The sequence below is a fragment of the Carettochelys insculpta genome, chromosome 7 (assembly GCF_033958435.1).
Source record: "Carettochelys insculpta isolate YL-2023 chromosome 7, ASM3395843v1, whole genome shotgun sequence".
NCBI classification, from domain to species: Eukaryota; Metazoa; Chordata; order Testudines; family Carettochelyidae; genus Carettochelys; species Carettochelys insculpta.
Genome location: NC_134143.1, coordinates 31,855,240 through 31,878,001, shown reverse-complemented (window position 1 = coordinate 31,878,001; position 22,762 = coordinate 31,855,240). Strand labels below are relative to the sequence as shown.

General features: G+C 44.5%; 1 protein-coding gene across 1 annotated transcript in view; it reads left to right on the top strand.

Annotated features, from left to right (window-relative positions):
• The window catches only part of CDH23 (cadherin related 23), a 549,671-nt gene that overhangs the window by 242,467 nt on the left and 284,442 nt on the right, over window positions 1-22,762 (top strand). The window contains exon 10 of the mRNA XM_074999481.1: window positions 2,915-2,993. Within this exon, the coding sequence (XP_074855582.1) occupies window positions 2,915-2,993 (79 nt within the window). The remainder of the gene's footprint in view (window positions 1-2,914; window positions 2,994-22,762) is intronic.

The window sequence follows — 22,762 nt, the reverse complement described above, 5'->3', positions numbered from 1 at the left end:
TGCAGCCTCATAAATGAGGCCAAAGCTGGAGAAACCAGATAGTGAATTCATATACACGCATAACATTTCTATTTCAAAAAGTAAAACCAATCCTTGGTCAGTGTTCGGCCAGTTACTGTTTGCTTGGGGCTCTTGGGGTTGTATATTCTTTTGGCTTTTCATGGGACAGCAAGTTGTATGACCGTTCCTGAAGCAGGTTTTTGCATCAGCTGTCTGACAGAGACGGTTACGGCTGGTTCCCCACCCTTGCATTTTGAGTGCAGGTAATGGGGGCCAGCTAGTCAAATAAAACACTGCTCAACACTGCCTCTGCAGTTTACAGAGACAGAAAAATTTTCCTGATTTCACATTTCCCTGAAATCAGTCAGTAGCTGCCACCACCAAGTGTACAAAATGCCCTTTCTAGGAAAGAAATCACTTGGAATCTCTTCCCTGAATGCAGAACCCCCAACCTCCTTTTCCCAAGGAGACGGAAAGAAGAAAACAAGAGCACCCCCCAAAACCATTCAGGGAGCTCTGAGCTCTCTGGTAATATGTCTGCAGGCAGGCATGTAGTTTTAACCCCCTGTAGGACACAAAGGATCAACTAGTACTTGTTAACAAAGAAAAAGCACTTTTATTATTATTAAAACGAGGCTATGGCAGCTTTTACACTTGCCCCCTCCTGTTGGAGAGGGCATGGTAATGAAGCAGTTTGAAGCAGGCCAATGAGGTGTCAACATGCATATTCAGTGCCTTGTAAGCATAAAGGCAGCCATGTGAATTTCAAAGTGCAGACTTCACAATGCAGACTGGCAGTGTAGGTGTGGGCAGCTTCGAAATAAGCACCCCACTTTGACATTCTCTTACTCTCACAAAACTAATTGGGATTAAGGAATGTCAAAGTGGGGCACTTATTTTGAAGCTGCCCGCATCTACACTTCCAGTCTGCATTTCAAAGTCTGCACTTTGAAATTCGTGTAGCCACCATTATGCTAATGAGGTGCTGAATATACATGCTGGTGCCTCGTTAGCCTGCTTCAAATTGTCTCATTACCATACCCCTCCAATAGGAGGGAAGGAGTGTAGAAGCAGCCTATCTTTGCAAGTATTGTAAATGACTTAGTGTTAAAAATAACCCTATAAATAAAAGCAAAACACAGGGATTTTTCTCTGGGTCAGATTCTTGGTTACATGAGAGAACAAAAGGAACAAATATCCAGCTCAGATGTAATTTTCAACTCCCCAAACAATGAAAACAATAAGCCCTGTGCAACTACCTAAACTTTTCCCTATTCACACTTTCCGGTGAGCTCAGGGCATCTTTTCTGGAAGAGCTCATTTCTTCCCCTCTTTTCTCTGTTTTCTAACAAAGGAAGGATGCTGCTGTGATTCAGTTTCAGCTCTGAATTTTCCTGCTAGCACCTATTGGTTCTTTGCCACCTTCCCCTAAACTCCCTCCCTCCCTCAGAGGCAGGTTAGCTTAACCCTTTTCTAGCTCTCCAGGAAAGTTAAAACTTTCCTTTGCAGCTCCCATTCATAACAAAGGCAACTATCTATAGACTGGCCTCTCCTCTGAGGTTTATTCTAATCCTTGTTCTCTCTATAGTTTTTATTAAAATGTAGTACATCTTTTTAGTTCTTCCAGTCAATTAGGTAGCTGGCCAGCCCTGATCAATATCTCTCGTTTTCAAGAAAGCTTCATTCAAAGAACACTGAAGACAAAAGTAAGCAGAACTGAAAATGAAATGGGCAGGTAGAATCCATGTATTGACTATTGTTGAAATGTATGATGGAAAAATTGCCTTCTGGGATATGAGACCTGAAGCCCCAAGCTGAGGAAGCTATTGCTAAATGGAAGTCCTTTTTTCTAAAATGAAGGAGCTCGTAGGTTTCTTTTTAAACTAAAAACCCCAGTCTGTATATCTCTTCCAAGTTTAATGTCTTTTTGCCTTAAACGTACTACGGCTTCCTTTATCCTCTGCTGGGATTTCTCTAGTTTAGTTTCCAGTGTTAAGGAGCTCAGGCATTAATTGCAACATTTGCCTTGGTGACCTAGCTTCAAATTAATTTACTAAAGGTGTGGCAAGTGACAGTGAAATGAGTTTGTTGGTGTCATCATAGTCCCTGGTGGACATTTGCTCTCTTCATAAAACTACCATGTCTGCTCAGATGACCTTGTGTGTTGCGGAGCTAGTTCTGCCTTGGGTGTTACAGATCGAGATCAAGGTATCTTGACAGAGCTTAGTGGAAAGCAAAGGATGTTGCAGGACTGAAGGAAGCTGCTTTAGTGTGGTTGTCTGTGGGAAGCTTAGCTAGGGCCTTTCTACACAGTGACTTGTCCTGTTCAAAGACGGGCCTTGATTCTCTCAAATACTTAGCACACAATAAAAGCAAATTACATTAGCAATGTACTCCAACTCTTATACTTGCCTTACCATGAATTTCTCTGACTCACTCTGCTGTTCTTGTTTCCTGAGAACATGAGAGGTCAGTCTTATGTACCATAGAAATGCATGCACAGTTCATAAACATCCTGCAGTATCATAAAGCTGTGCTCAGCAACCTTTATCACCTCCTGGCACACTTCAGCGCTCGTAATTTCATGGCACACCCAATATATTTAACCCAATTCCCTCCCTTCTCCCCCAGAGCCAGGCGCCCCCGACTCCCCCCAGCTTTAACTTGATGACAGTGACTCACCAGAGCTGCCACTGCCGCCACACGCTTCCCCCACCGAGTGGTGGGGTGCGTGTGCAGAGTAGTGGTGGATGGTGCTCCCGGTGTGCGGCTTTGAGGCACACTAAGCACTGCTGTGCAGCACACCAGAGTGCCATGGCACACCAACTGAGGAGCTCTGTCGTAAACCACAGGAAAATGATACAATGGAAAGTCTACAGGATCTGGAATGCTCACATCTTCCTTTCCTTCTTAGGGCACAACTGTGCGTATGATAACTGCAATTGACCAGGACAAAGGACGGCCCAGGGGTATTGGATACACCATTGTCTCAGGTAAGTCCCATGGAGACCCTATAACGAGCCCTTGGTCGGCACTGGTTGAAGGTGAGGGAATTAGCTTTTTAAAGAGGGTTTATATTCCCTATCCAGACCTGAAAAGCTCCTTTTCATAAACTAACTCCTTAGCTGCTTTTTTTTTTTTTAGATCTGTAGTCAGTTCTTTTATTCTAATCAATCACTGCTGATTACCAAAGCCTGCTGATATAACTGAAATTCCTCTGCTTTCCGATGAACCTCTTTTGCCTCCAGTGATGTCACAAACTCGTCAGTGACCTGTAACTTCTCTTGAGTGGAAATGGTTATTTTACCTATACAGTTTGCCAGTGTTTTATGTTGTGTTACAAGGGCATATGCAGGGTGACAGCCGCGTGCATTTCCATGTTCCCAGCACTGACTCTGTGCTGCTTGTTCTGCGCACCTTTGGATGTGTCTGGCTAATAATGGAATGCAGTTTACCATTCTGGTGTATCTCACTAACTGAAGGCTGTATGCCGTTCACTTGATACAGAGCAGCAGTTCTGTAAAGGAATTCGGACAGTCCTTAGGCATCTCACCAGGATGGTGTTGCTTCTAGAGCAAGAGTTCATGTAATGGTGGACAGTCTGGTACACACTTTCATGAGTTAATGATCACTGTGTAACTCACAAGTGATGGAGCAAAGCCAAAGTTTAAGTATTAGTTATCACAAAGCATTAGTTCCATTTCACACCACTCCTAAAAGGAGGTCTGCAGGTAGCTAGGTATAGGCATTTTGTCATTGTTAGTTGCCATGTTATTGATGTAGTTATGGAAATCATGCAATTAACTATTGAGAGCATTTTTTGCAGCACCTATCTGTTTCTTAATTATCTTCTCTGTTAAAGTGTTGCCCTGGGATGGCATGACTCTGCTTAACTTGTGAGATTCAGTAGGAACATAGTACCAGTTGGTACAGCTACAAGCTAATATTTGAATGAATTTAGTACTAGTGAAATAAGCAGAATGACTAGTTTAAGAGGTGGCTTTCACACACCACCAGTATACCTTAACTCAGGGGTGAGTAAACTTTTTACATTGGGCCCCACTTTCCATCCCTGCAATTAGAACCCTCTCCCTCCTCCTGTTTAATCTAACCCAGACAGATGGAAATTTTGCTTATGTTCATATGAAAAATCCTTTCAGCACGTGTAAGAAAATAAGTATGTAGAATGTAAAAATCTTATTAATCAGTACATAATAAATGTAACTACACACACACAAAAACAGTCACAGATTTCAAAATTTTTAACAAGCTGGATGAGCCTGAGACCCAGCAGCTGACTGTGCTGTGCCCTCCTTAGGGAGTTTCATGCCCCATCCACCCCAGGGGGTCCACCCCCCCACTTGAGGCACCCCTGTCTTAACTCTACCTAGAGGTGCCACCTTGAAGGGTGAGCGAGTGGTTCACTCCACAGTGTGTTCTCATTTCTCTTGGGACAGCTATCACATTGTACCCTGAGTTCTTCTCCTTAGTCAGTGGGCATTTCCCATGCTGTACTGGGACAAAGGGCCAGAAAACAATTTCTTGTGGGAGAGGTCTGCTTGATATGTGCCTTTTAATTGCTTTTTTAGAGTTATCTTTGTGAAATTCCCACACAATCTGAAGTGGCCTAAGTTATAGTAAAACTTAATAAAGGTAGACTCTGATTTCAGAAACAATTGAATTATTTTCTTTTTTTCTGCATGGATTCCACTAGCTCAAGGTTAAGATACCTAGAACAAAACTCTGCCACATGCAGGTAGTTACAAGTTCCCTTCCATTTCCTGTACATATATCTTCTCTCTTCAGGCAAGAACCCTTTTGTAGGTGCCTGTTTGCAGGGACATGGTCATGTCTCAGGAGTCCCATCTTCTTTCTTGTTCTTCAGGATTCCAGCTGTTTACCCTTTGTACTGGCTCAACTTCCCTTGTCTGGCACCCTTGGGACCTGACTGGTGCTGAATGAGGGAATTTGCCGAATGAAGGGAAGTTCCCTCCTCTGGCTGCCCAGTCTGCTGCCCCTCCCTGCTGCTAGCTTCTCTTTTGCCCCTTCCCTCCAGCCCCACAGGCCCCTTACCTCCGGTCCAGACCTCACCCTCCTGGGCTGACACCAGCATGGCCACCTCGGGCTGCCAGCTGTGGAGTCTGGCTTCAGCCCGGCCAGACTGCTGGGCATGGCACTGGACCACAGGTGCCAACTCCAGCCCAAACTCCACGGGCACTGGCTGTGGCCCACCTGGGCTGCTGGCATGGCCCATGGCCCATGGGTGCTGCCAAGGCCCCTTCGGATGCCAGCTCAGCCCTGACTGGTGTGCCAGACACTGCCTCAGCCCCGTGGGCACCAACTCCAGCCACTGGGTTGCCACTATGGACCCGGCACCTGACTCTGGCCCTGGCTGTGCTCCCCACATGGCCATGCCTGACGAAGGTTAACTCTGGCCCCCGCCAGGCTGCTGGTGAAGCCCCAGCCAAAGCCCTGTGTGCTCTAAGTGTAGCCCTAGCCCTTTGGAGACTGGATCCAGCTGGCTGTCACCTCTGCCCAGCGACACAAGCCCCATGGGCTCACCTGCCCAAGGCAGCCAGGCTCCCCCGACTCACCTCCAACCCAGGGCCTCTGGTTGGGTACCACCCATTGCCATGCCAGACCGCAAATGTTTCTGGACCAGAGAATTCTGGTTTTGGGAGGTTCAACCTGTTGTACTTTTTAGTAATGGTCATTTGGGCAGAATCCAGTGGCACATCAAGTGTGCAGGGCCAGGCTGCAGCACCATGTCAGTGATGAAATGTTCAAGCAGGTGTCTCCTCTTTGGTGAAGTGTAACAATCTGTGTGCTTCGTGCAATGACCATTGTACCCTTTGCCTCCGAACAGGTCCCAGCCAACCCTCCACATCTCACTCTGGAATTACTTCAGCGTTTTCTTTCTCCTAGCCCAGTTTTCCAAATATGATTTCTGATGTTGCCAGCATCTCAATCAGTCTGAAGGGTCAGGGTCACTTGAGCCTGGCTTTCACGTCTGTTGTCCCTGGCTGGAAGTTTTAGTCTGAATCCAGCTCAATCTGCCTTGAAAGATACCGGGATTATAGATATGTATAATTCCCTTTTAACTTTTTTCTGCTCTACATACAGTTTGTATAAACAGAGCGATTGATGCTGACCTATCACCAGGGATAGCAATCAGAGCAAATTGAAGTGGTGGGTTTTTTGTGATGTAGACACTGATTCACTGGAAACTAGACCGGGACCACAGCATCATTTCACAGAGGCCGTTGAGCAACCTTCCAATGGTAAAGACTTTCTGCAGCTACTGACCTGTGATACATTCAGACCCATGACCTAGAAGTGAAGGGCTCTTTTATCCAATTATTCCTCTCCCAAGCTCCATTCTATAGGCTAATCCTCCAGAATGTTATTTTCCGAGTGCTGTTCAGTGAAGAGCTCTCACCTTTAATTTTCTCCACTGGTTTGGCTGTTGAGTTGGTCTTGGGTTAAATGTGTATCCCCATTAATAATGACCCTGGTTTCCTACTTGCTAAACTGTAGCTTTTGCTTGTGTTCCTAAATGGCAGCTTTGCTACTACTATTTGGTTCATTCATTCCTGTGTGGCCAGCTGGAGGCTCGGCGACATCAGGGGGAGGAGCGGGTTCCTCCTCAGCTTTCTGTGCACTAGACTTGCAGGGGAGATTTCCTCTTCATGTTGGCACTGCCTGGAACACAAGTGCAAACAAAGGCCCAATGATCAGAAGCATTTTTATCTGCTTGATCTCTAGGCCTGCTCTAAGAAGCATTAGTGGGGTGCCCATATTTCCCCATGCTGAATATGGGATACCTGGTAACATTTCAGGTTGAATCTCTCTTGTCCAGCACTCTGTGGTGCATCATAATTCATAGTCTGGCATGATTTTAATTAGGCCAGTGTCTGCTTACTGTGGGTGGAGCCTAGTTTCCTGTACTCACTCTTGCCCATGTTTGTGCCCCTTACTAATCCAGCTTCAGACACAGCGGAGGTTAGTGCAGAGCTCCAGGGTCTGCAACTGGGAGCTGAGCAGCAGCAGAGGGGCTGGCAGCTGGGACCATGGCCCATGGTTGATCTCTTATCATCCAGCAAATTCTCTAGTTTAGCAATGGTCAGGTCCTGCCAATACCGGACTAGAGACTTTTAAGTGGAATTTGTATTCTAGTGAGTTCAATGGCAATCAGTCAGAACTATAAATTACAAATACTCATATTGACATCAAATTGAGAGGTTGCACTCTCTGTCCCGCCGCCCAGAGCTCTCTCACACAAGGGGGTGATTGACTGACCCTTCTGACCCTTCCGTCCCTGTCCAGCACTCTCTGCCTTCATGCCTGGCTGAACTCCTGGGATAGACCCACCTCTCCTGGTATCTGGTGCCATGTCTTAGAAGGCAACACATGGAGGTTGGCACCACACAGGGCCATATACCCCCTCCCCAGCTGCAGCAGTCTTTGGCACCGTGTTGTGGGGAAGGGATGATCTGGCCCCTGTTTTTGCAGAGCTCATCTCTTCTCCTCTCCCCTTCTCCCTACAAGTGGAAGCAGTTTGTCCATTCCTGTCCACACAATGTTGAGAGGCAGTTAGCACCTCCACGCTGCCACTGGCCACCCACTAAGCCAGCCAACAAAACCCAGCCACCCCCTGCTTCCTGGCTACAGAGGACACTAAGCCCTAATGGTATGCATTGCACACCAAGGCCCAGGAAACCTGACTGCAGGGGATTCAGAAAAGGCTGCCATGAAGGCAGTCCAAGGCGCAGAGAAGTCCCATGCTCCCTGGGAACAGGACTCAGACATGCACGTTTGTGTACATGAGACCATTTCCCTTTGGGGGGACTGCTGTGTAGCTTGCAAGTTCATGGGTTGAACAGGCTGGAAATCAAAGATGCGCCCTGCCCCTATTCCAGATGTTAACTGAAGGGCAGAGAGATTACCCTGTGCTTGGCTCCTCCTGGCTAGCAACCCACTCACTGAGGTGGAGTGCCACGCCAGTTGCTCTGCTCTGTCACCCTCCCTCAGTGGGGTCACCGTAGCTGCGGGAAGCTGAGATCCTCAGCACTTGCCTCCTCTGTTCTGCTGCCCCAAGCCTGCCTCACACGGGCAAACCCAAGTGTCCCGCCTGGGAGAGGGCAGCAAAGTGGAGCGATCTGTTGTGGTGCTCTGCTAACCTCAGCTCCCACCACTGCATTGAGTGCAGGGGAGCCTGCCCCCTGCTGCTGCCCCAAGTCAGACCCCCCATGTAAACTTACAGGTTGCCCTGGGCCCTGCAGGCTAAACTCAGTATGGACGAGCATCCTGTCCATTACACAGTTGGAGCTGCCATTGCAGCCCCACCCCCCCCCCCGACCCCTTCATCAAAGTTTGTGGTCTGGGGAGGCTTCTGTGAACCGTCCTATGGATGGGACAGCTCTGTGTGGTGCCATCTGGACTTTTAATGGCCTGTTCAGCTGCCAGGGTTCCTTTTCAACTGGGCGTTCCACACCTGGTCACCACAGATAAAGCCTCTAGGGTCCCCAGTTCTGCTTTTAACTGAGTTGTTACAAGTTACTGATGTGGTTCGTGCCCACAAACAGCATGACTTAAGCTTGGTTAGTAACCTCATCTTCTCACAGTGTTTCGTGCGTGCCAGAGGCCTAGGGTAAGCTCATGGGAATCTATCGTCAGCACAGCATTCTGTATTTGTACTATGTGACAAGCCACTCCCCCCGCCAGCCCCTGGGCAGCACCTATGAAATGGAATTGGCTGGAATGAGACATCCTGGAGTGCATTGTCTCATGTTTTACTGGTGCTGCTCTATGTTCATGTGTTCAGGAAACTATCACCTACTGAAACATTAGGGGATAGTTACCCACATTTCTGCAGAATAATACAAACATAAGAATTGTAGTGTACGTGAGTGCATACATTTAGCTTTAACAGCAGAAAAACTATGATGTGGCTACAGCCTGAACTGTTACTTGTAACTTGTTAAGATGATGCTTCCTCTAGCAGGATACAAATCACAGTTGTAGATGACTAGCCCTCTATCTGTTCCACTTAAGAGAAGGGTACTTTGAATTCATGCATCATTAAACTGATGCTGGCAGGTCAATTTAAGCTCAGAATTTAAATTTTGTAAAAATACATTTTTGAGGGGAAAAACCAAAGAGAAACAGAAAAGACTGACTCCTTTGGAATCAATTCTGTTTAAAATTTCATGGCAGTAGCATGTAAAAAATGTTTCTTTATCATGCTTTATATTCTAAATACTGAAATCTTTTAATGCATCCTTGCAAAATTCTACTCACAATGCAAATAGTTTTCTGGCAGTCAAATAAAACATCATTAATTTGTCATTATCCTTAATCATTATGATAAAAGTCAATGAGTATATTTTGTGCCTATGCAGGTAAATTTTCATGACAATTTTACAAAGCTGAATAACATGGGTTTCAGGAAGTTAACTGAATTCCCAATTGACCATAAGCCAAAGTGAGAATGAATAATAATAGGTAGCTAGATCTTATACAGCACATCTCATCATTAGATCTCAAGGTGCTTTGCAACAGAAGATGAACCTCCCTGTCCTCATTTGACAGGTAGGGAAACTGAGGCTCAGGGCTGGGAAGTGATGTGTCCCAGATTAACCTGGGAGCCAGTGACAGAACTAGGAATAGAATCCAGGTCTCCTGAGTTTGCCAGTGGCAATGTCTGTGTAATGCTGTCTATTAGCTACTAATTTAGTTTTTTTAATTACTAGTATTATTCACACTGTGAAACAGAATCACAGAATCATAGGTCTGGAAGGGACTTCATGAGGTCATCTAGTCCAGGTCCATGCTTCAAGTAGGATCAGCCCTGACTAAGTCATCGCAGCCATGACCTTGTCAAGCTGGGACTTACGAACCTTGGGGGATGGAGAAACCACCATGCATTCCAGTGCTTCACCGCCCTCCTGATGAAGTAGTTTTTCTGAATGTTCAACCTACACCTCTGCCTCTTTAACTTCAGGCCATTACTCCTTGTTCTGCTATCTGACACCATTGAGAACAGCTCCTCAACATCCTCTTTAGAGCTCCCCTTCAGGAAGTTGAGGGCTGCTATTAAATCACCCCTCAGTCTTCTCTTCTGTAAACTGAGTAAGCCCAAATCCCTCAGCCTCTCCTCATAGGTCTTGTGCTCCAGCCCCTTAATCATTTTTGTTGCCCTCCACTGAACCTGCTTCAGCATATCCACCTCCTTTTTATACCGGGCGGCCCAAAACTGGACACATTATTCCAGATGTGGCCTTACCAGTGTTGAATAGAGGGGAACTTCTCCAGATCTGCTCAAAATGCTCCTCCTAATGCACCCTAATATGCCAGTAGCCTTTTTGGCTACAAGGGCACACTGTTTACTCATATACAGCAACAAGTGCATTGGATATTTATCTTTCTTTCCATTTTAATAAGTTATAGTGTAAATATCACTGAGGACTTTTTTTAAAAAAAAATCCCAACTCATACATTGACATTTTCTATTTCAGTTCCACCCCTCTGTTAGATGTGCATTAAATTGCGTCTTCAGAATATACTGCACACTCACTTATTTATGCAGCTATCTACAAGCACAAGGTTCTCATGACAGGAAAACAATACAAGATTAACCATAGACATATAAAATAAGTCTTAAGATGTAATCTCATGCTGTTTGCTGACAAAGATATTAAAATTTGAAATCCTGCAGAATCCAATGTTCTCATCCGTATCCCTTTCTTGGTTGGCATGATTGAATGGAGTCCACTGTTTCCTGCCAGCTGACTGGTTTGTGTGTAATTTGTAGATTTCCTCCCTCCATTAGACCATATAGAAGTTCTTTCTTTTATTTGTTTTTCCAAATAAATTAATATGCCACTCTCCATGAAAATCTTTACTTTTTTGATGATTTATGTTGGGGGGGCAGGGAGGGAGATTGTTAAAATCAAATTGCAGTGAATAATTTTATTGAAAAATCCAAATTTTCAAACTTTTCTCTAAACTTTAGCCTTAACCGTTATGAGGTAGCAAGGTCAGAGGCCAGAGGAGGTCTGTCTACACTGGGGCTTTCCATTGTTGCAGCAGAACCATTGATAGCAATGATGGGAATTTCCCTGGAGAGCTCATGTCCATATAAGCAGTATAGTGAAAAACTATAGGAGTGGGGGCAGCAGGGGAAGGAGCCTGGCTGCAGGTTGGTTTTTTCCTAAAATTCTGCATGTGGAGCTGCATCAGTGCATTGAAAGTTTTGCAGTTGCTTTTGGTTTTATTCAGCACTGTTCAAGGGACTAATAGTGATCCCTGTGCATATTATAAGTGAAATTCAGCTAGGAAAAAACTGTTCTTGTGTAAGTCCGCTTATTTTTCTCTTAGCAAGCAATTAACACACTCAAACTCAGTCAAAACTTTTCTCGACTCCTCACAAACAATGCTAAAAGCAAGAGAAAATAAGTAATGTCTGAACCTGAAAGCACAAGAGGGAGCTTCTAGTAGGGAGCAGTAGTGAAAGTACAGTAATGGTGGTTGTGGGTGTGCATGCCAGTTCTTGCTGTACACCATCCAAAAATCAAACTGCAAACAGCCTCCTCTCTCACTGCTGTACAGAATCACTCCTTACTGAAGTTCACTAGCTGCTTTGGCAGGTTGGTGATGTTTAGCAGTTGAGGTCAGGGCTTTGCTTGAAGGACAGATCATTAATTCAGCAAAGTAATACACGACTCCTTTTTTGGCAGATTTATGGAGATAGCCTCTGTCCCGAGGACTCTGCCTCATCATCTTTCATTTTCCAGGCAAAGCAAGTGACTTGTTATATAACATGACATGTTCTAGATAAGACTTTTCATTTAGGGGAGCTCTCTGGACTAAGGGAGATTGATTTCCTGGAGCCATTTGGGGTGCACCAGGTGGTGAGAAGGCAGCAGAGCTAAAGTTCGGTGATCAGGGCATCCCTTGCCTCCAGAAAGAGATACACTAAAGCTGGCTGTGTGTTAGCTGATACGTTTACAACTCACACAAGTGCATTGGGCCATTTTAAATATTGTTGTTCTCCTCCTTGCTCTGTTACCAGCAGCCTGCCCCCCCTTGAGGGAACAGTAGCCCCAGTGCTCAAGACTGCAAGGTACTCAGTGATGGCTGCTGTTCCAGGATCACATGCGAGAGAGAAAGCGTCTTGCTTGGCCCCACAAGGGCTGGGCACAGTGTGACCACCAATGTGTTGGGGAAATGCTACTTGTGTGAGAAGCACAGTTTTCATTGTAGAGGTACCCTGATATGTGTGGTGGGCAAGGTCAGAGACTAAGGGTGTGCTGGCTGAGGATCTGTCTTTGTGTCTTCTGTGCTTGACCTCAAGCTGTTCTACATCTTCACCACATGACCTGGCAGGAATGAACTTTTTCTCCCCTACTGTTTCACATTGGCTTCTTTCTTCCACTGCCTACCAGCTGAACTCAGTTTTCACCCACAGAACGTTTTTCCACCCAGGGATTGGTTGTCAGTCTCTGTTCAGTTCTGAGCTTCCATATCTGCTGTTCCACGAGTGGGAGCCCTTGTTCCCCAAACCGGCAGCTCCTGGAATGACACAGTATGTCGCACTTTGATGAAGAACACCTGTGGGTTTGCTAATGAGAAGCTGAGGCTGTCAGTAGAGCTGTGTAAGGCAATGCTCAGCACTGTTGTGTCTGGAAAACAATCCCAGGTTTGTGGGGGTGTAACAAAAATGCCGAACGCCCGTTTTCACCCAGAGTCTCTCTGAAAAATGAAAGACAGCTTTTGCAGATGGAGAGCTATCATCTTGCCACAGAAACTGGTTTTGCTACGGTGGTGCTACTGAAATTTTGCTGAAAAAAATTGGTTTCATGCATCTCTGACTTTACACACTTTTGCCAAACACTGAGAACTGAACAGAGAGAAGGAGGAGCTGCATTTCAGAACCGAACCCTTACCTCCCAGTTCAGAACCAAACACCTGATGCTGAGCACCCCCTGTTGGATTTGGAGCACCTTTAATTCCTGTGGGAGTCAGTGGGAGTGGAAGTTGCTTTGTAGTTTGCAGGATTAGGTCATTGCTGAACAGCATATTTTCACACTAGCAGCTATTGAATCCGCTGATGTGATGATTTATATAGCATTTGAGCAGAAGGATTTTCATAAGTAGATAACAGAAGAGCTTTGATGCTATTCAAGCTCATGAGATGAAAATTTATTGCTCCCCTTGTATGTAAAACCCAAATCCAATGACTTATCCATCAGTGGGCATCTGTTTTCCTCACATTTCCTCATCTGCCATGTGTTGCTATGTGTATGTTATTTACAAGAAGTGAGAATTACAAAGAGGCTCCACTCTACTACCCTAAAATTTGTGTAACCCTTCTGCCAGGTAGCGCCAGCAGCTGCCAGGGCCGGGTTCAAGTGGAATAAGTGACTTATTCTAGTTTTTATGTTTCATTCATGGGCCTGCGTCCTGAGGTATGGTGTGGAACAACTGAAGAGGAGGTGAGTGCTGGGGCTCTAATGTGCTTGGCCAGTCCCCCACCACAGGTGAGAGCATGCTGAAGACAGCTCTAACTTACAGTGCTTGCTAGAAACCCCTGCTAGCTGTTAAAGTAATTTGGGATAGCTGGTAGGCAGGGATAAGATGGCCAAGATGTTCTTTCCCCAGCCCCTTTACAGGCTGTTGGGAGACGAGTAGTATAGAAGCTGCTATTGCAGCTCGGTGCTACCTGAGAAATCTGTTACACAGGGCAAATCTTTCTTTGGCTGGCTAAGCAGGCTTTTGGGCAGCTTGGTGGTGGTAGAACAGGTCAAGGCTGCCTTAATGCAGAGCAGGAGAGAGTCTATGGTCTGTAGTGATGTGGTTATATTTTATTCTTTCCCAATGTTTCCATCCTCCTTTGCAGTATTATTAAGCTAAAATAATAACTTCTCTTTCCCATTTGAATCACTTAGCTTGTGTTCTAAAATGGAGAAGTTTGAAATAAACATGCAGGACCCTGACTACTAATGTACATAGTCAATAGGAGACTGCAGTAAACCAACTTTCATACCCCCAGCAACAAACTAAAATCAGGGATTGGCCCAGGCAACAATGTGTGGGTCTAAAGTAGGGGTCAGCAAACTTTCTGAGGCAATGTGCTGAAATTTGGCCTTTTGACCTCTACATATCTTCCAAGTGCCAGTGATACTTTTTAAAGACACTGATAGTCCTACTTACAGCAGCTTCATTAATCCATAAATGAAGATGTAAAGCTTTGCCTTTTAGGTGGTGGTTGGTAGCATCAGCTGGTCTTTTGTTAATCCCCAGGTGGCATGGCTTTGAGCAAGCTCCCAGCTGCATGGGGGTGGGACTGAGCTCCCGCCATGTGCGCCAATGAAAATCAGCTCATGTGTCCCTCTAGTAACCTGTGCTGGGGTTGATGACTCCTGGTCTAGACGTTCCTTGCCAGTGAGTCTTCCCTCCCCAAGTCATAGCCCCATTCAGGATCTGGATTGGCGCAGCAGATATCAAACTGGTGGAAAACCTCACATGAATATTTCCTTCTCTTTTCTACATGCTTCCTCCCATCGTTCCATTTACCAACACTTCATACATTCCCTCTTCCCCTGAGATCTCCTGGGATATCACAGAACTGCTTCCACAGGTAATGAGGACTTTTGGGATGGGGGTTGCAAAGTGCTTCTGAGCTCTCCTCCTCAAATTGTTGGGGAGTGGCACCCTCCTGGGATTACTCGGAAATTATACAAGAGATGGGAGTTAACTGTAATGAGAATTGGGACTGTTCCAATCTCTGCCTGATTGGAGGACATCTATCACTCACTCAAAACAGTTGGGAATGGAGATGAAGTGTTTGGTAGTCTTCCTACAAGTCCTAAAGGAGTAGTCATCTGCCTCCTCAATCACAAAGTGGAAGGAAGGTCGGGGAATAATGATCATTGTCACTGATGGTTGGAAAGCGGAGTGGAGGAAATCCAGGCCTGTGTTGTGGTGGCAGAAGGAGGTGGTATCAGGCAGAAGAATGATATGTTGGAAGCCAAGAAGACTGAACGTGCTGAGACTTGGGTCTAAAGAGTCACAGCCTGTATCAAGGGCTTCATACCAATTATCCAGATCAGACCCATTTTCACAGGTTACTCAAGGCTTGACTTTTGAACCCACATCTCTACAGGTGAAAAGTAAGTCCTACCCTGCATGTTCCTAATTGTTCCATCCCTTTTGCTCCTCCCAAGAAAAAAGCCATAGAAAAAATGCCATTTTGCTTTTTTCAAAAGATGATCTTAAAATTAAAAAAAAAATCTGTACAAAACTTTTCTTAATGTGGTACAGAAATGTAGGATTCTTGGGACAGATATACTACTGACTTGTATTTTAAGTGTAGACACCACAACAGTAAATCAAACAAAAGACCTCATAAGCTCTGGAAAAGCAGCAGCTACCACTGATGCCAAAATGTCAATCTTCATGTGATTGACAAATTTCAGGTTCGGTGGTGGATGGACAGCAGGGAGATTACACAAGGACAATCAATATGCCCTTCTGAGTACATAAAGAACCTTTGTAGAGGACAGTAGAAGAACAAGCCAGAGGACTAAACGGAGCAAGTGGAACTTAGGAGTTTTGTGAAACCTTTTTTTTTAAAAAGTTGATTTTTGTGGAACTTGCTAGCTTTCGTAAAAAAGTAAAAAAGAAACAAACAAAAAGTATTTCTCACCTGAATTAAAGCTGGTCTACTCCAAGGGGAGTGTGAAATAGAAACATGAGATGCCATGTTTTCGTCCAACTAAATAGAAGTCTTTGATATAGAAGCAGCATGGATTCTGCTTGAAGGTAGTTATTTGCTGCTTCTTGTCCTCTTGGAGAATCACAGCTTTAAAATCACGCAGGAGCTCAGGAAGCAACTTTCTCCAAAGGTAAATAGAACTCAAGTCCCCTTATTTTCCAGGTGTTTTGCAAGTTTTCAAGTCAGATGATTGGCCAAATGAGATTGTCCATCCCCAGATGAGGAGATTGTTTAGTTACAAGGCACCCATCTGCATCTTTAGGTGTCTTACTACCTTTAGAAATTTGGCTCTGAGTCCCTAAACTGGGCATTAGCAGGGATGGCATGTCCTCAAAATGAGACCTATTAGTTTAACAAACCCATTGCTAATTGACTTAATTGTGCTGGCTTTTCCCCTGTATTCAAATCACTTCAATTACTGTGTGTTAAATTTTTCTCAAATTATACCTGCCAGGAAGGCCTTCCTGTGTGATTTGTGTGATCAAAGCAGAACTTTTTTGTAGGAAGACCTGCTGGTGGGTAAAAATACTCTTCACACCATGTTATTGATTGAAGACTGTTTTTCCATACTGCTTTGGCCTTAATTTATTGGGGAGCTTTGGCATTTCTCTGGCACTGTGAGCCAACAGGCTGTGTTGTTACTTTGGCATTTTACTTTGGCTTGCTGTCAGACCAGAAACAATCATAGTAAATATGGCTTCTGTAATAGCTGCTTTCATTTCAAAGTGCTTCCCCAGCAAATGGTCTTCAGTAATTAAATCTATAAGTCAGCATCAGTTTGGGAAATGACTGAAAAGTATTTGAAAGGATCTGGAAAGCTTTTGGGAGGGAGAACTGGGGCTGAAGTCTGCATCTGGGAAGAACTTCATTGTTAACATAGGGCCAGCTGACTGCAGGTTTCGTGGGAAATAATACCAGGCAGTACCCCAAACCTCTTTATTATTTGAACATGTCAGAACTACTCTGCCAGGAATTGCAGAACTGAGAAAAGGAGACACACGAAGTGACAGAAAAAACAAAGGAGAGTGTGTACATAATCTGGATTGGAGAGAGACTGCACATTTTTGGTAGCCAAGACAGAGAGCTACGTTAAAGTGTTTGTTTTTTCACCTTCCCTATGGAATTCTGAGTGTAAAATGGGTGAAGTTATCGTACAAGGAGGACAAGAGTCAAATAATTACAAAGTGAATCAACTAAAAGTCATAATCATTCCATCTGGTATTTTAAATGTCAAATCCCTCAATAGAGATTTGGGGTGTTGGATTTTGTGTGTGTGTGATTTTCTTTAAAAGCAGTACCCTTGTAGAAGAAATATGAAAATATCGATGACTGAATCATAGTGAGATTGCAACATGTGTCTATATGTTTCAGGGAACTAGCAAGAGTAGAAGAGTTCTTATGTTATTTTCATGGGCCTTGACTGGAAGAGTGTCCAAAAAAGTTTACCGAGGAAGTTGTGTTATGTTAAACATGTATCCAGAGAATCAATGACAAAGTTAAAAATACAACCTGGAGGTTATGTTAGCTCAGTTGCCCCTACCCCAGCCCCAGCCCCAGCCCCAGCCTGGCTTCTGATGTCAGCAGCTGGAAGCTGTTAATGGCTTTTTGGAAGTGCAACCCATCCGTAGGTTTCTGTATTAGTGTGCTTGGAGGGGATTGAGCAGAGAGATTTGTGAAGCTCAGGTGTTGCCAGAGTTGTTTGTTACTCTGGGGTAGACTCAATTGTTTGGGATTACAGGGTTGTATGAATAATTCTGTCAGTGTGCTGCTTGTGCTACTAGCATTCCTAAGGAGCTTCATGTCTCCCTTCTGCCAATTCCGTCAACGGAGTTATTCTGCCGACCAGGGTCTTTAGGATTAAGGTCTTCCCACCCTGGACTCAAGTGTAATGTGCCTGCACATGCATACACACACACGCACATGCACACACACACACACAGGCTACATCTACACTTACTAAAAACTTCAAAATGGCCATGCTAATGGCCAGATCAAAGAATACTAACGAGGTGCTGAAATGCGTATTCAACGCCTCATTAGCATGCCACCGGCAGTGGCGCTTTGAAATTGCCATGTTTTGCTCCTGTGCGGCTCGTCTACATGGGGGTCCTTTTCCAAAGGACCCACCGACATCAAAATCCCCTTATTCCTGTGAGCTCATAGCAATAAGGGAATTTCGATGGTGGTGGTGTCCTTTCAAATAGGACCCCATGAAGATGAGCCACATGGGAGCGAAATGCAGCAATTTTGAAGTGCCGCTGCCGGGGACATGTTAATGAGGTGCTGAATATGCATGTCAGCACCTCGTTAATATTCTTTGATCTGGCCATTAGCATGGCCATTTTGAAGTTTTTGGTAAGTGTGGACACAGCCACAGAGTGCCAGAGCTCATCTGAGAGGACTGGTTAATCAGCACTTACAAATGACACCTTATGGCTGTGTCTACACGTGCCCCAAACTTTGAAATGGCCACGCAAATGGCCATTTCGAAGTTTACTAATGAAGCGCTGAAATGCACATTCAGCGCTTCATTAGCATGCGGGCGGCAGTGGCGCTTCGAAATTGACGCGCCTCGCCGCCGTGCGGCTCATCCAGACGGGGCTCCTTTTCGAAAGGACCCCGCCTAGTTCGAAGTCCCCTTGTTTAATTTCGAAGCGCCGCTGCCGCCCGCATGCTAATGAAGCGCTGAATATGCATTTCAGCACTTCATTAGTAAACTTCGAAATGGCCATTTGCGTGGCCATTTCAAAGTTTGGGACACGTGTAGACATAGCCTCTATGTCCCTGTACTCAGTGGGCTGGGTTGCACAGCAGTGCCAAGCTGTGCCCCTTATGTGCCCTTGGGCTCCAGGGCTGGGTTAAACAGCAGTCTCAGCTGCCACCCTCATATGCCACCCAGTTCAGCACTCCCCTCCCCGATTCCCACCTTCACAGCACAATCATTCTCCTAGTAACCCACTCGATGGGCAAACCCCTCAGGACTTCTGAGTACTACAGTGATCTTTAGCATAGGTACAAGAAGACCTGTTGCACAGTGAATGGGGAAGCCAAAATAACACCCGGCAGGAAGAGTGAGACAAAGTTATTTCTTTCTGGGTAGTGAATATATATTTAACAGTTACAATAGTAAATAAACTGATTACAAATGCTAGGGTTAGCAAATCACGTAACTGTTTACATAAGGCAAGGTCAGGAGGCCATGCCTAGAGAGAGAGGGAGAGATCTCTCACCACTGATTGGGGGTCGTCCTAGATGGTGATGGGAGCTGAGGGTCCAGAGGGCGGGTGATAAGCAGAGCCTACAGCACAATCAGGCAGGAGAGGATGAAGCTTCAATGGAACTGATGCAGAGTTTACATCCAGGCATCAGAACAGTTTCTTGAACAGGGTAGGTGTTTTTGTATGGACAGGACAATAGTTCAAGAACATCACTGGATTTGATTGTGGGTAAACAGAGGCCAGACAATGGAGACTGATCATGCCTGGCTATGGGTGACGTTCCTTGGACAAGCTCACAATGCAATTAGGTGGTTTCCGTATTTTGGATATCAGTCGCATCCATTACTAGAATTGATCTGATACTGACTAACTTGGGTGTGAGCAGGCCTGGGTTCATTAGCATTTGGAGTAGATATTTCCCATCAGGCAGTGCTTTTCTGCTTTTGGTATCCCGCAGTTCAGTATGGTTCCTGCTCTGGAAAAGCTGTTCTCCATTCACTATGCCAATGGAGATGTCTTTCTGTTCTATCTTCAATGCAGTGTGTCCGTAATCCAGTTACCCTTGTTGGTGGGATTTAGGTGTGTCTTCCCCTGCCAGTTTCAGTGCTTTGTCTTTGATTCCAGCAGAGGCCACAGGGAAAGGGATTTGTTTTCCATGAGTGTTTCTCCCCAGCTTCCCAAGAGCACAGGGTTGACAGGTGGTCATGCCCCGGTTCCCCAAAAAAACAGAGCTGGTAGGTAACACAGAAGTCCAGTGCACAAATAGTCTGCATAAACCCATCCCAGCAGGTAGGGGTGTGTGTGTGTGTGTGTGTGTAAATAAGTGTAAGCAGGCTTGTGAAAATACATTCCATAAACTCCAGTCAAGCTATGAATTCATGAAAATCCAAATGTAGAAGGCACATACCTCTTTGGGAATATATTTGCCTTCTGCTCCCTATTTACTTGGATGAAGCCCTCTGCAAGTTAAATAGGAGGTTAAATAAAAAGGGGAAATGAACATTTATGAGAGTTATGTCATCCTGTGGGAATGAGAGGGAACTGTTTTATACTGAGAGGAACACAGAACAAAAGTGAATGGAATCTTATGTTGTATCACAATGGAATGCTGTGAACATTAATTGTTATTTTTTTCTTCTTCCTGTTATAATGTAGTTAAAACAGGCTTGAACTCATTAATACTTTTTATACCATTATGGTGTACTTTTTCATTGTCCCTTATATTAGTGTCACAAATGTCAGGGTGACTACCAGTGACAGAAGACACAAACTGCCCATTGTAAAAGATAATATTTTATCTGTATATAAATTCTGCAAGCTCGGGGAACCTTCAAGTTTGTGGGCTGAGCAAGTGACTACAGTTTTCCTGCAATAGGTTTTCATTGCAATTTATGGGACCATAGAGCTTAGAAGAGAAAAACTGTTGGTCTTGATTTTTAAAAGCTTTGAGGTGAATATTTGGTTATGCAGGATTGCCCCACTGAATGGAGGTCTCTTTGTGGCTTTCCTGTGTTTTGAAAATAAAACTCTGCCTGAAAAGAGACCCTGGGGCCACCAAGTCATTTGTGGGCTGGGAAGCAGCCAGCACCTTGCAATGATAAACTAGGATTGGGACTAGAATTTTATCACAGAGGTTATAATAGTCATGGAAATTGTGAATTTGAATAAAGTCCATGAAATAGGGACCCTGCTGCTTTGGAAATGGCTGTGAAAACACATTTGGTTTGAGTCTCAAACTGAGTGGAATTGCAAACTTGCGCACAGAGTCACAGTGCCGCACAGAGGCAGAGCAGCTGCAGGGCTAAACCACAATGGCACTGTGACTTTGTGTGTCAGGTTGCAATGCCCAGTGCAGGAAGCCAGACCTACCAATGTTGGGCCCACTCTCCCTCCCTCTGAACCAACTCTGCTCTTCAGCAGGCTGAGGTAGTGAAAACTACCTTATTTGGTGACCTCTCTGTGACGGATAGGATTTTTTCTGTTATATCTTTGCTGTGAAATGTATTTAAAATTATTATTAAAATGTTCATGCCAGAAATCATATTTTAAATTAGGCTTAGTTTAGATAGCCAATATTTTCTGAATTTATGGGTTTTATCCTTCTCTCCATTACATGACTGCAGCTCCTTTTAACTTGAATGGGAATTGTCCATATTTAAAGTAGTAGAATTGATTCTTGTGTGTACTCGTGACTCTGCACAAAGTAAATGTTACCTATACTTTGTTGCCATGAAGATTTGTTCTTTTTAGAAACCACAAGGTTAGAAATTGTGGCTCTGTTAGGTTAGAATGGGTGAATTAGTTCTCAGACAGGGTCTAAAATGGAAGATTCTAGAAGCACATGTGTGGGTTTTCTGCAAAAATTCCCCTCCCCCCAGATCTGAGTGCTATGGCAGGAATCATTGTTTCTAAAAACAAACAGTAATCTAATTCTAGATCCCAGAGAACAATTTTTTTTCCTAGACTGGAGGACTTGCCATCTCTATTCTTGAGAGTGTGGTTTATGAAGTAAAAAGCAAGGCATAACTCTCCTCCCTTCACAAATGTTCTTGTTCCTTTCAAAACTCAGTGGGGGGCAGAGACTGAGAACAGTTCTTACTGATAAGTTTTGGGAGTGTTGAGGAGAACAGAGGGAAACTGCCCTACAGCACTTGTCTCCAGAATTGCATGGGGGCAAAAAATCAAGGTGAAAAGCAGTGAGGTGCTCAAAGCAGCTGATGGACTATTTATATAATGATAACTGTGTCTGTTGCCGACTCTGTGAACCACATCCAACAGCATTTATTTCAGTGCAGAGGAGCCCTGACAGAGCACATTATGATTCATAAATTATCCAGGACAAAGAGGCTGATGGGTTCCCCTTTCACATCTCATGAAAGTCATTCACTCCCAGTTCAATGTCTCTGAAAGTCCCCAGCATTTTGACAATGCATGTCTCAGCCACAATTGTCCCTTCATAGGGGGACTGTTGGAACATTCACCTAGGCATAGAGGGTTGGACAGTGCTGCCTGAGAGGCAGTCCTTAATTAATGATGGAGTGGCCAAATCTTTCTCTTTGTGCATAATTTGCAACTTAATGAGCTTCCAATAGGAAAGGAGGCGGGCGGAAACTTCAATATCTTTCTCCTTTTTCTGGATTCTGTCCAGTGTTTTTATATAGCATCTTTAAACCGAGAGAGTCAGCAAAAATTAAGAATCATGGGCCTTACCTGCAAAAATTCCATTTTATGTCATTGTTTCTCTAAATATGGCATCTACACCAGGATCCATTCTTCACAATGAGACTAGAAAAGAGCTGAAACATTACTACTGTGGTATAGCCCTTCTGCTCCTGGTCTGGCTTCATTTCTGTGTTTTTTGTTTTGTATTTTTCCCTCTTCATCTCATTTTTCCTCACTCCATCTGGTGAAAGGAACTCATGAGTTGGGTAGGATTTATAACTGACAGTTCCAAAGATGAATTCTATTCTAGCCAGTTTTGATCTGATCCTTGTTCTTGTTGCTGTGTTTTTAAATTTGCAAACCCTTCTGGAAAAGTCTTTGTAAACCAAGAAAATCAAAATGGTACATGAAGAATTTAGCAGACCACATGCTTATTATACATACATACTGCGCTATGGTCATGTCTACATTAGAAGCCTCTGTCAACAGGGATTTCCAGGCAATCTGTTGACAGATTGTATCTACATATACAAGCAGATCGAAAGAGCAATCTGCTCTGTCGACAGAGAGTAGCCAGACTACCTGGCCCTCTCTTAACAGAATG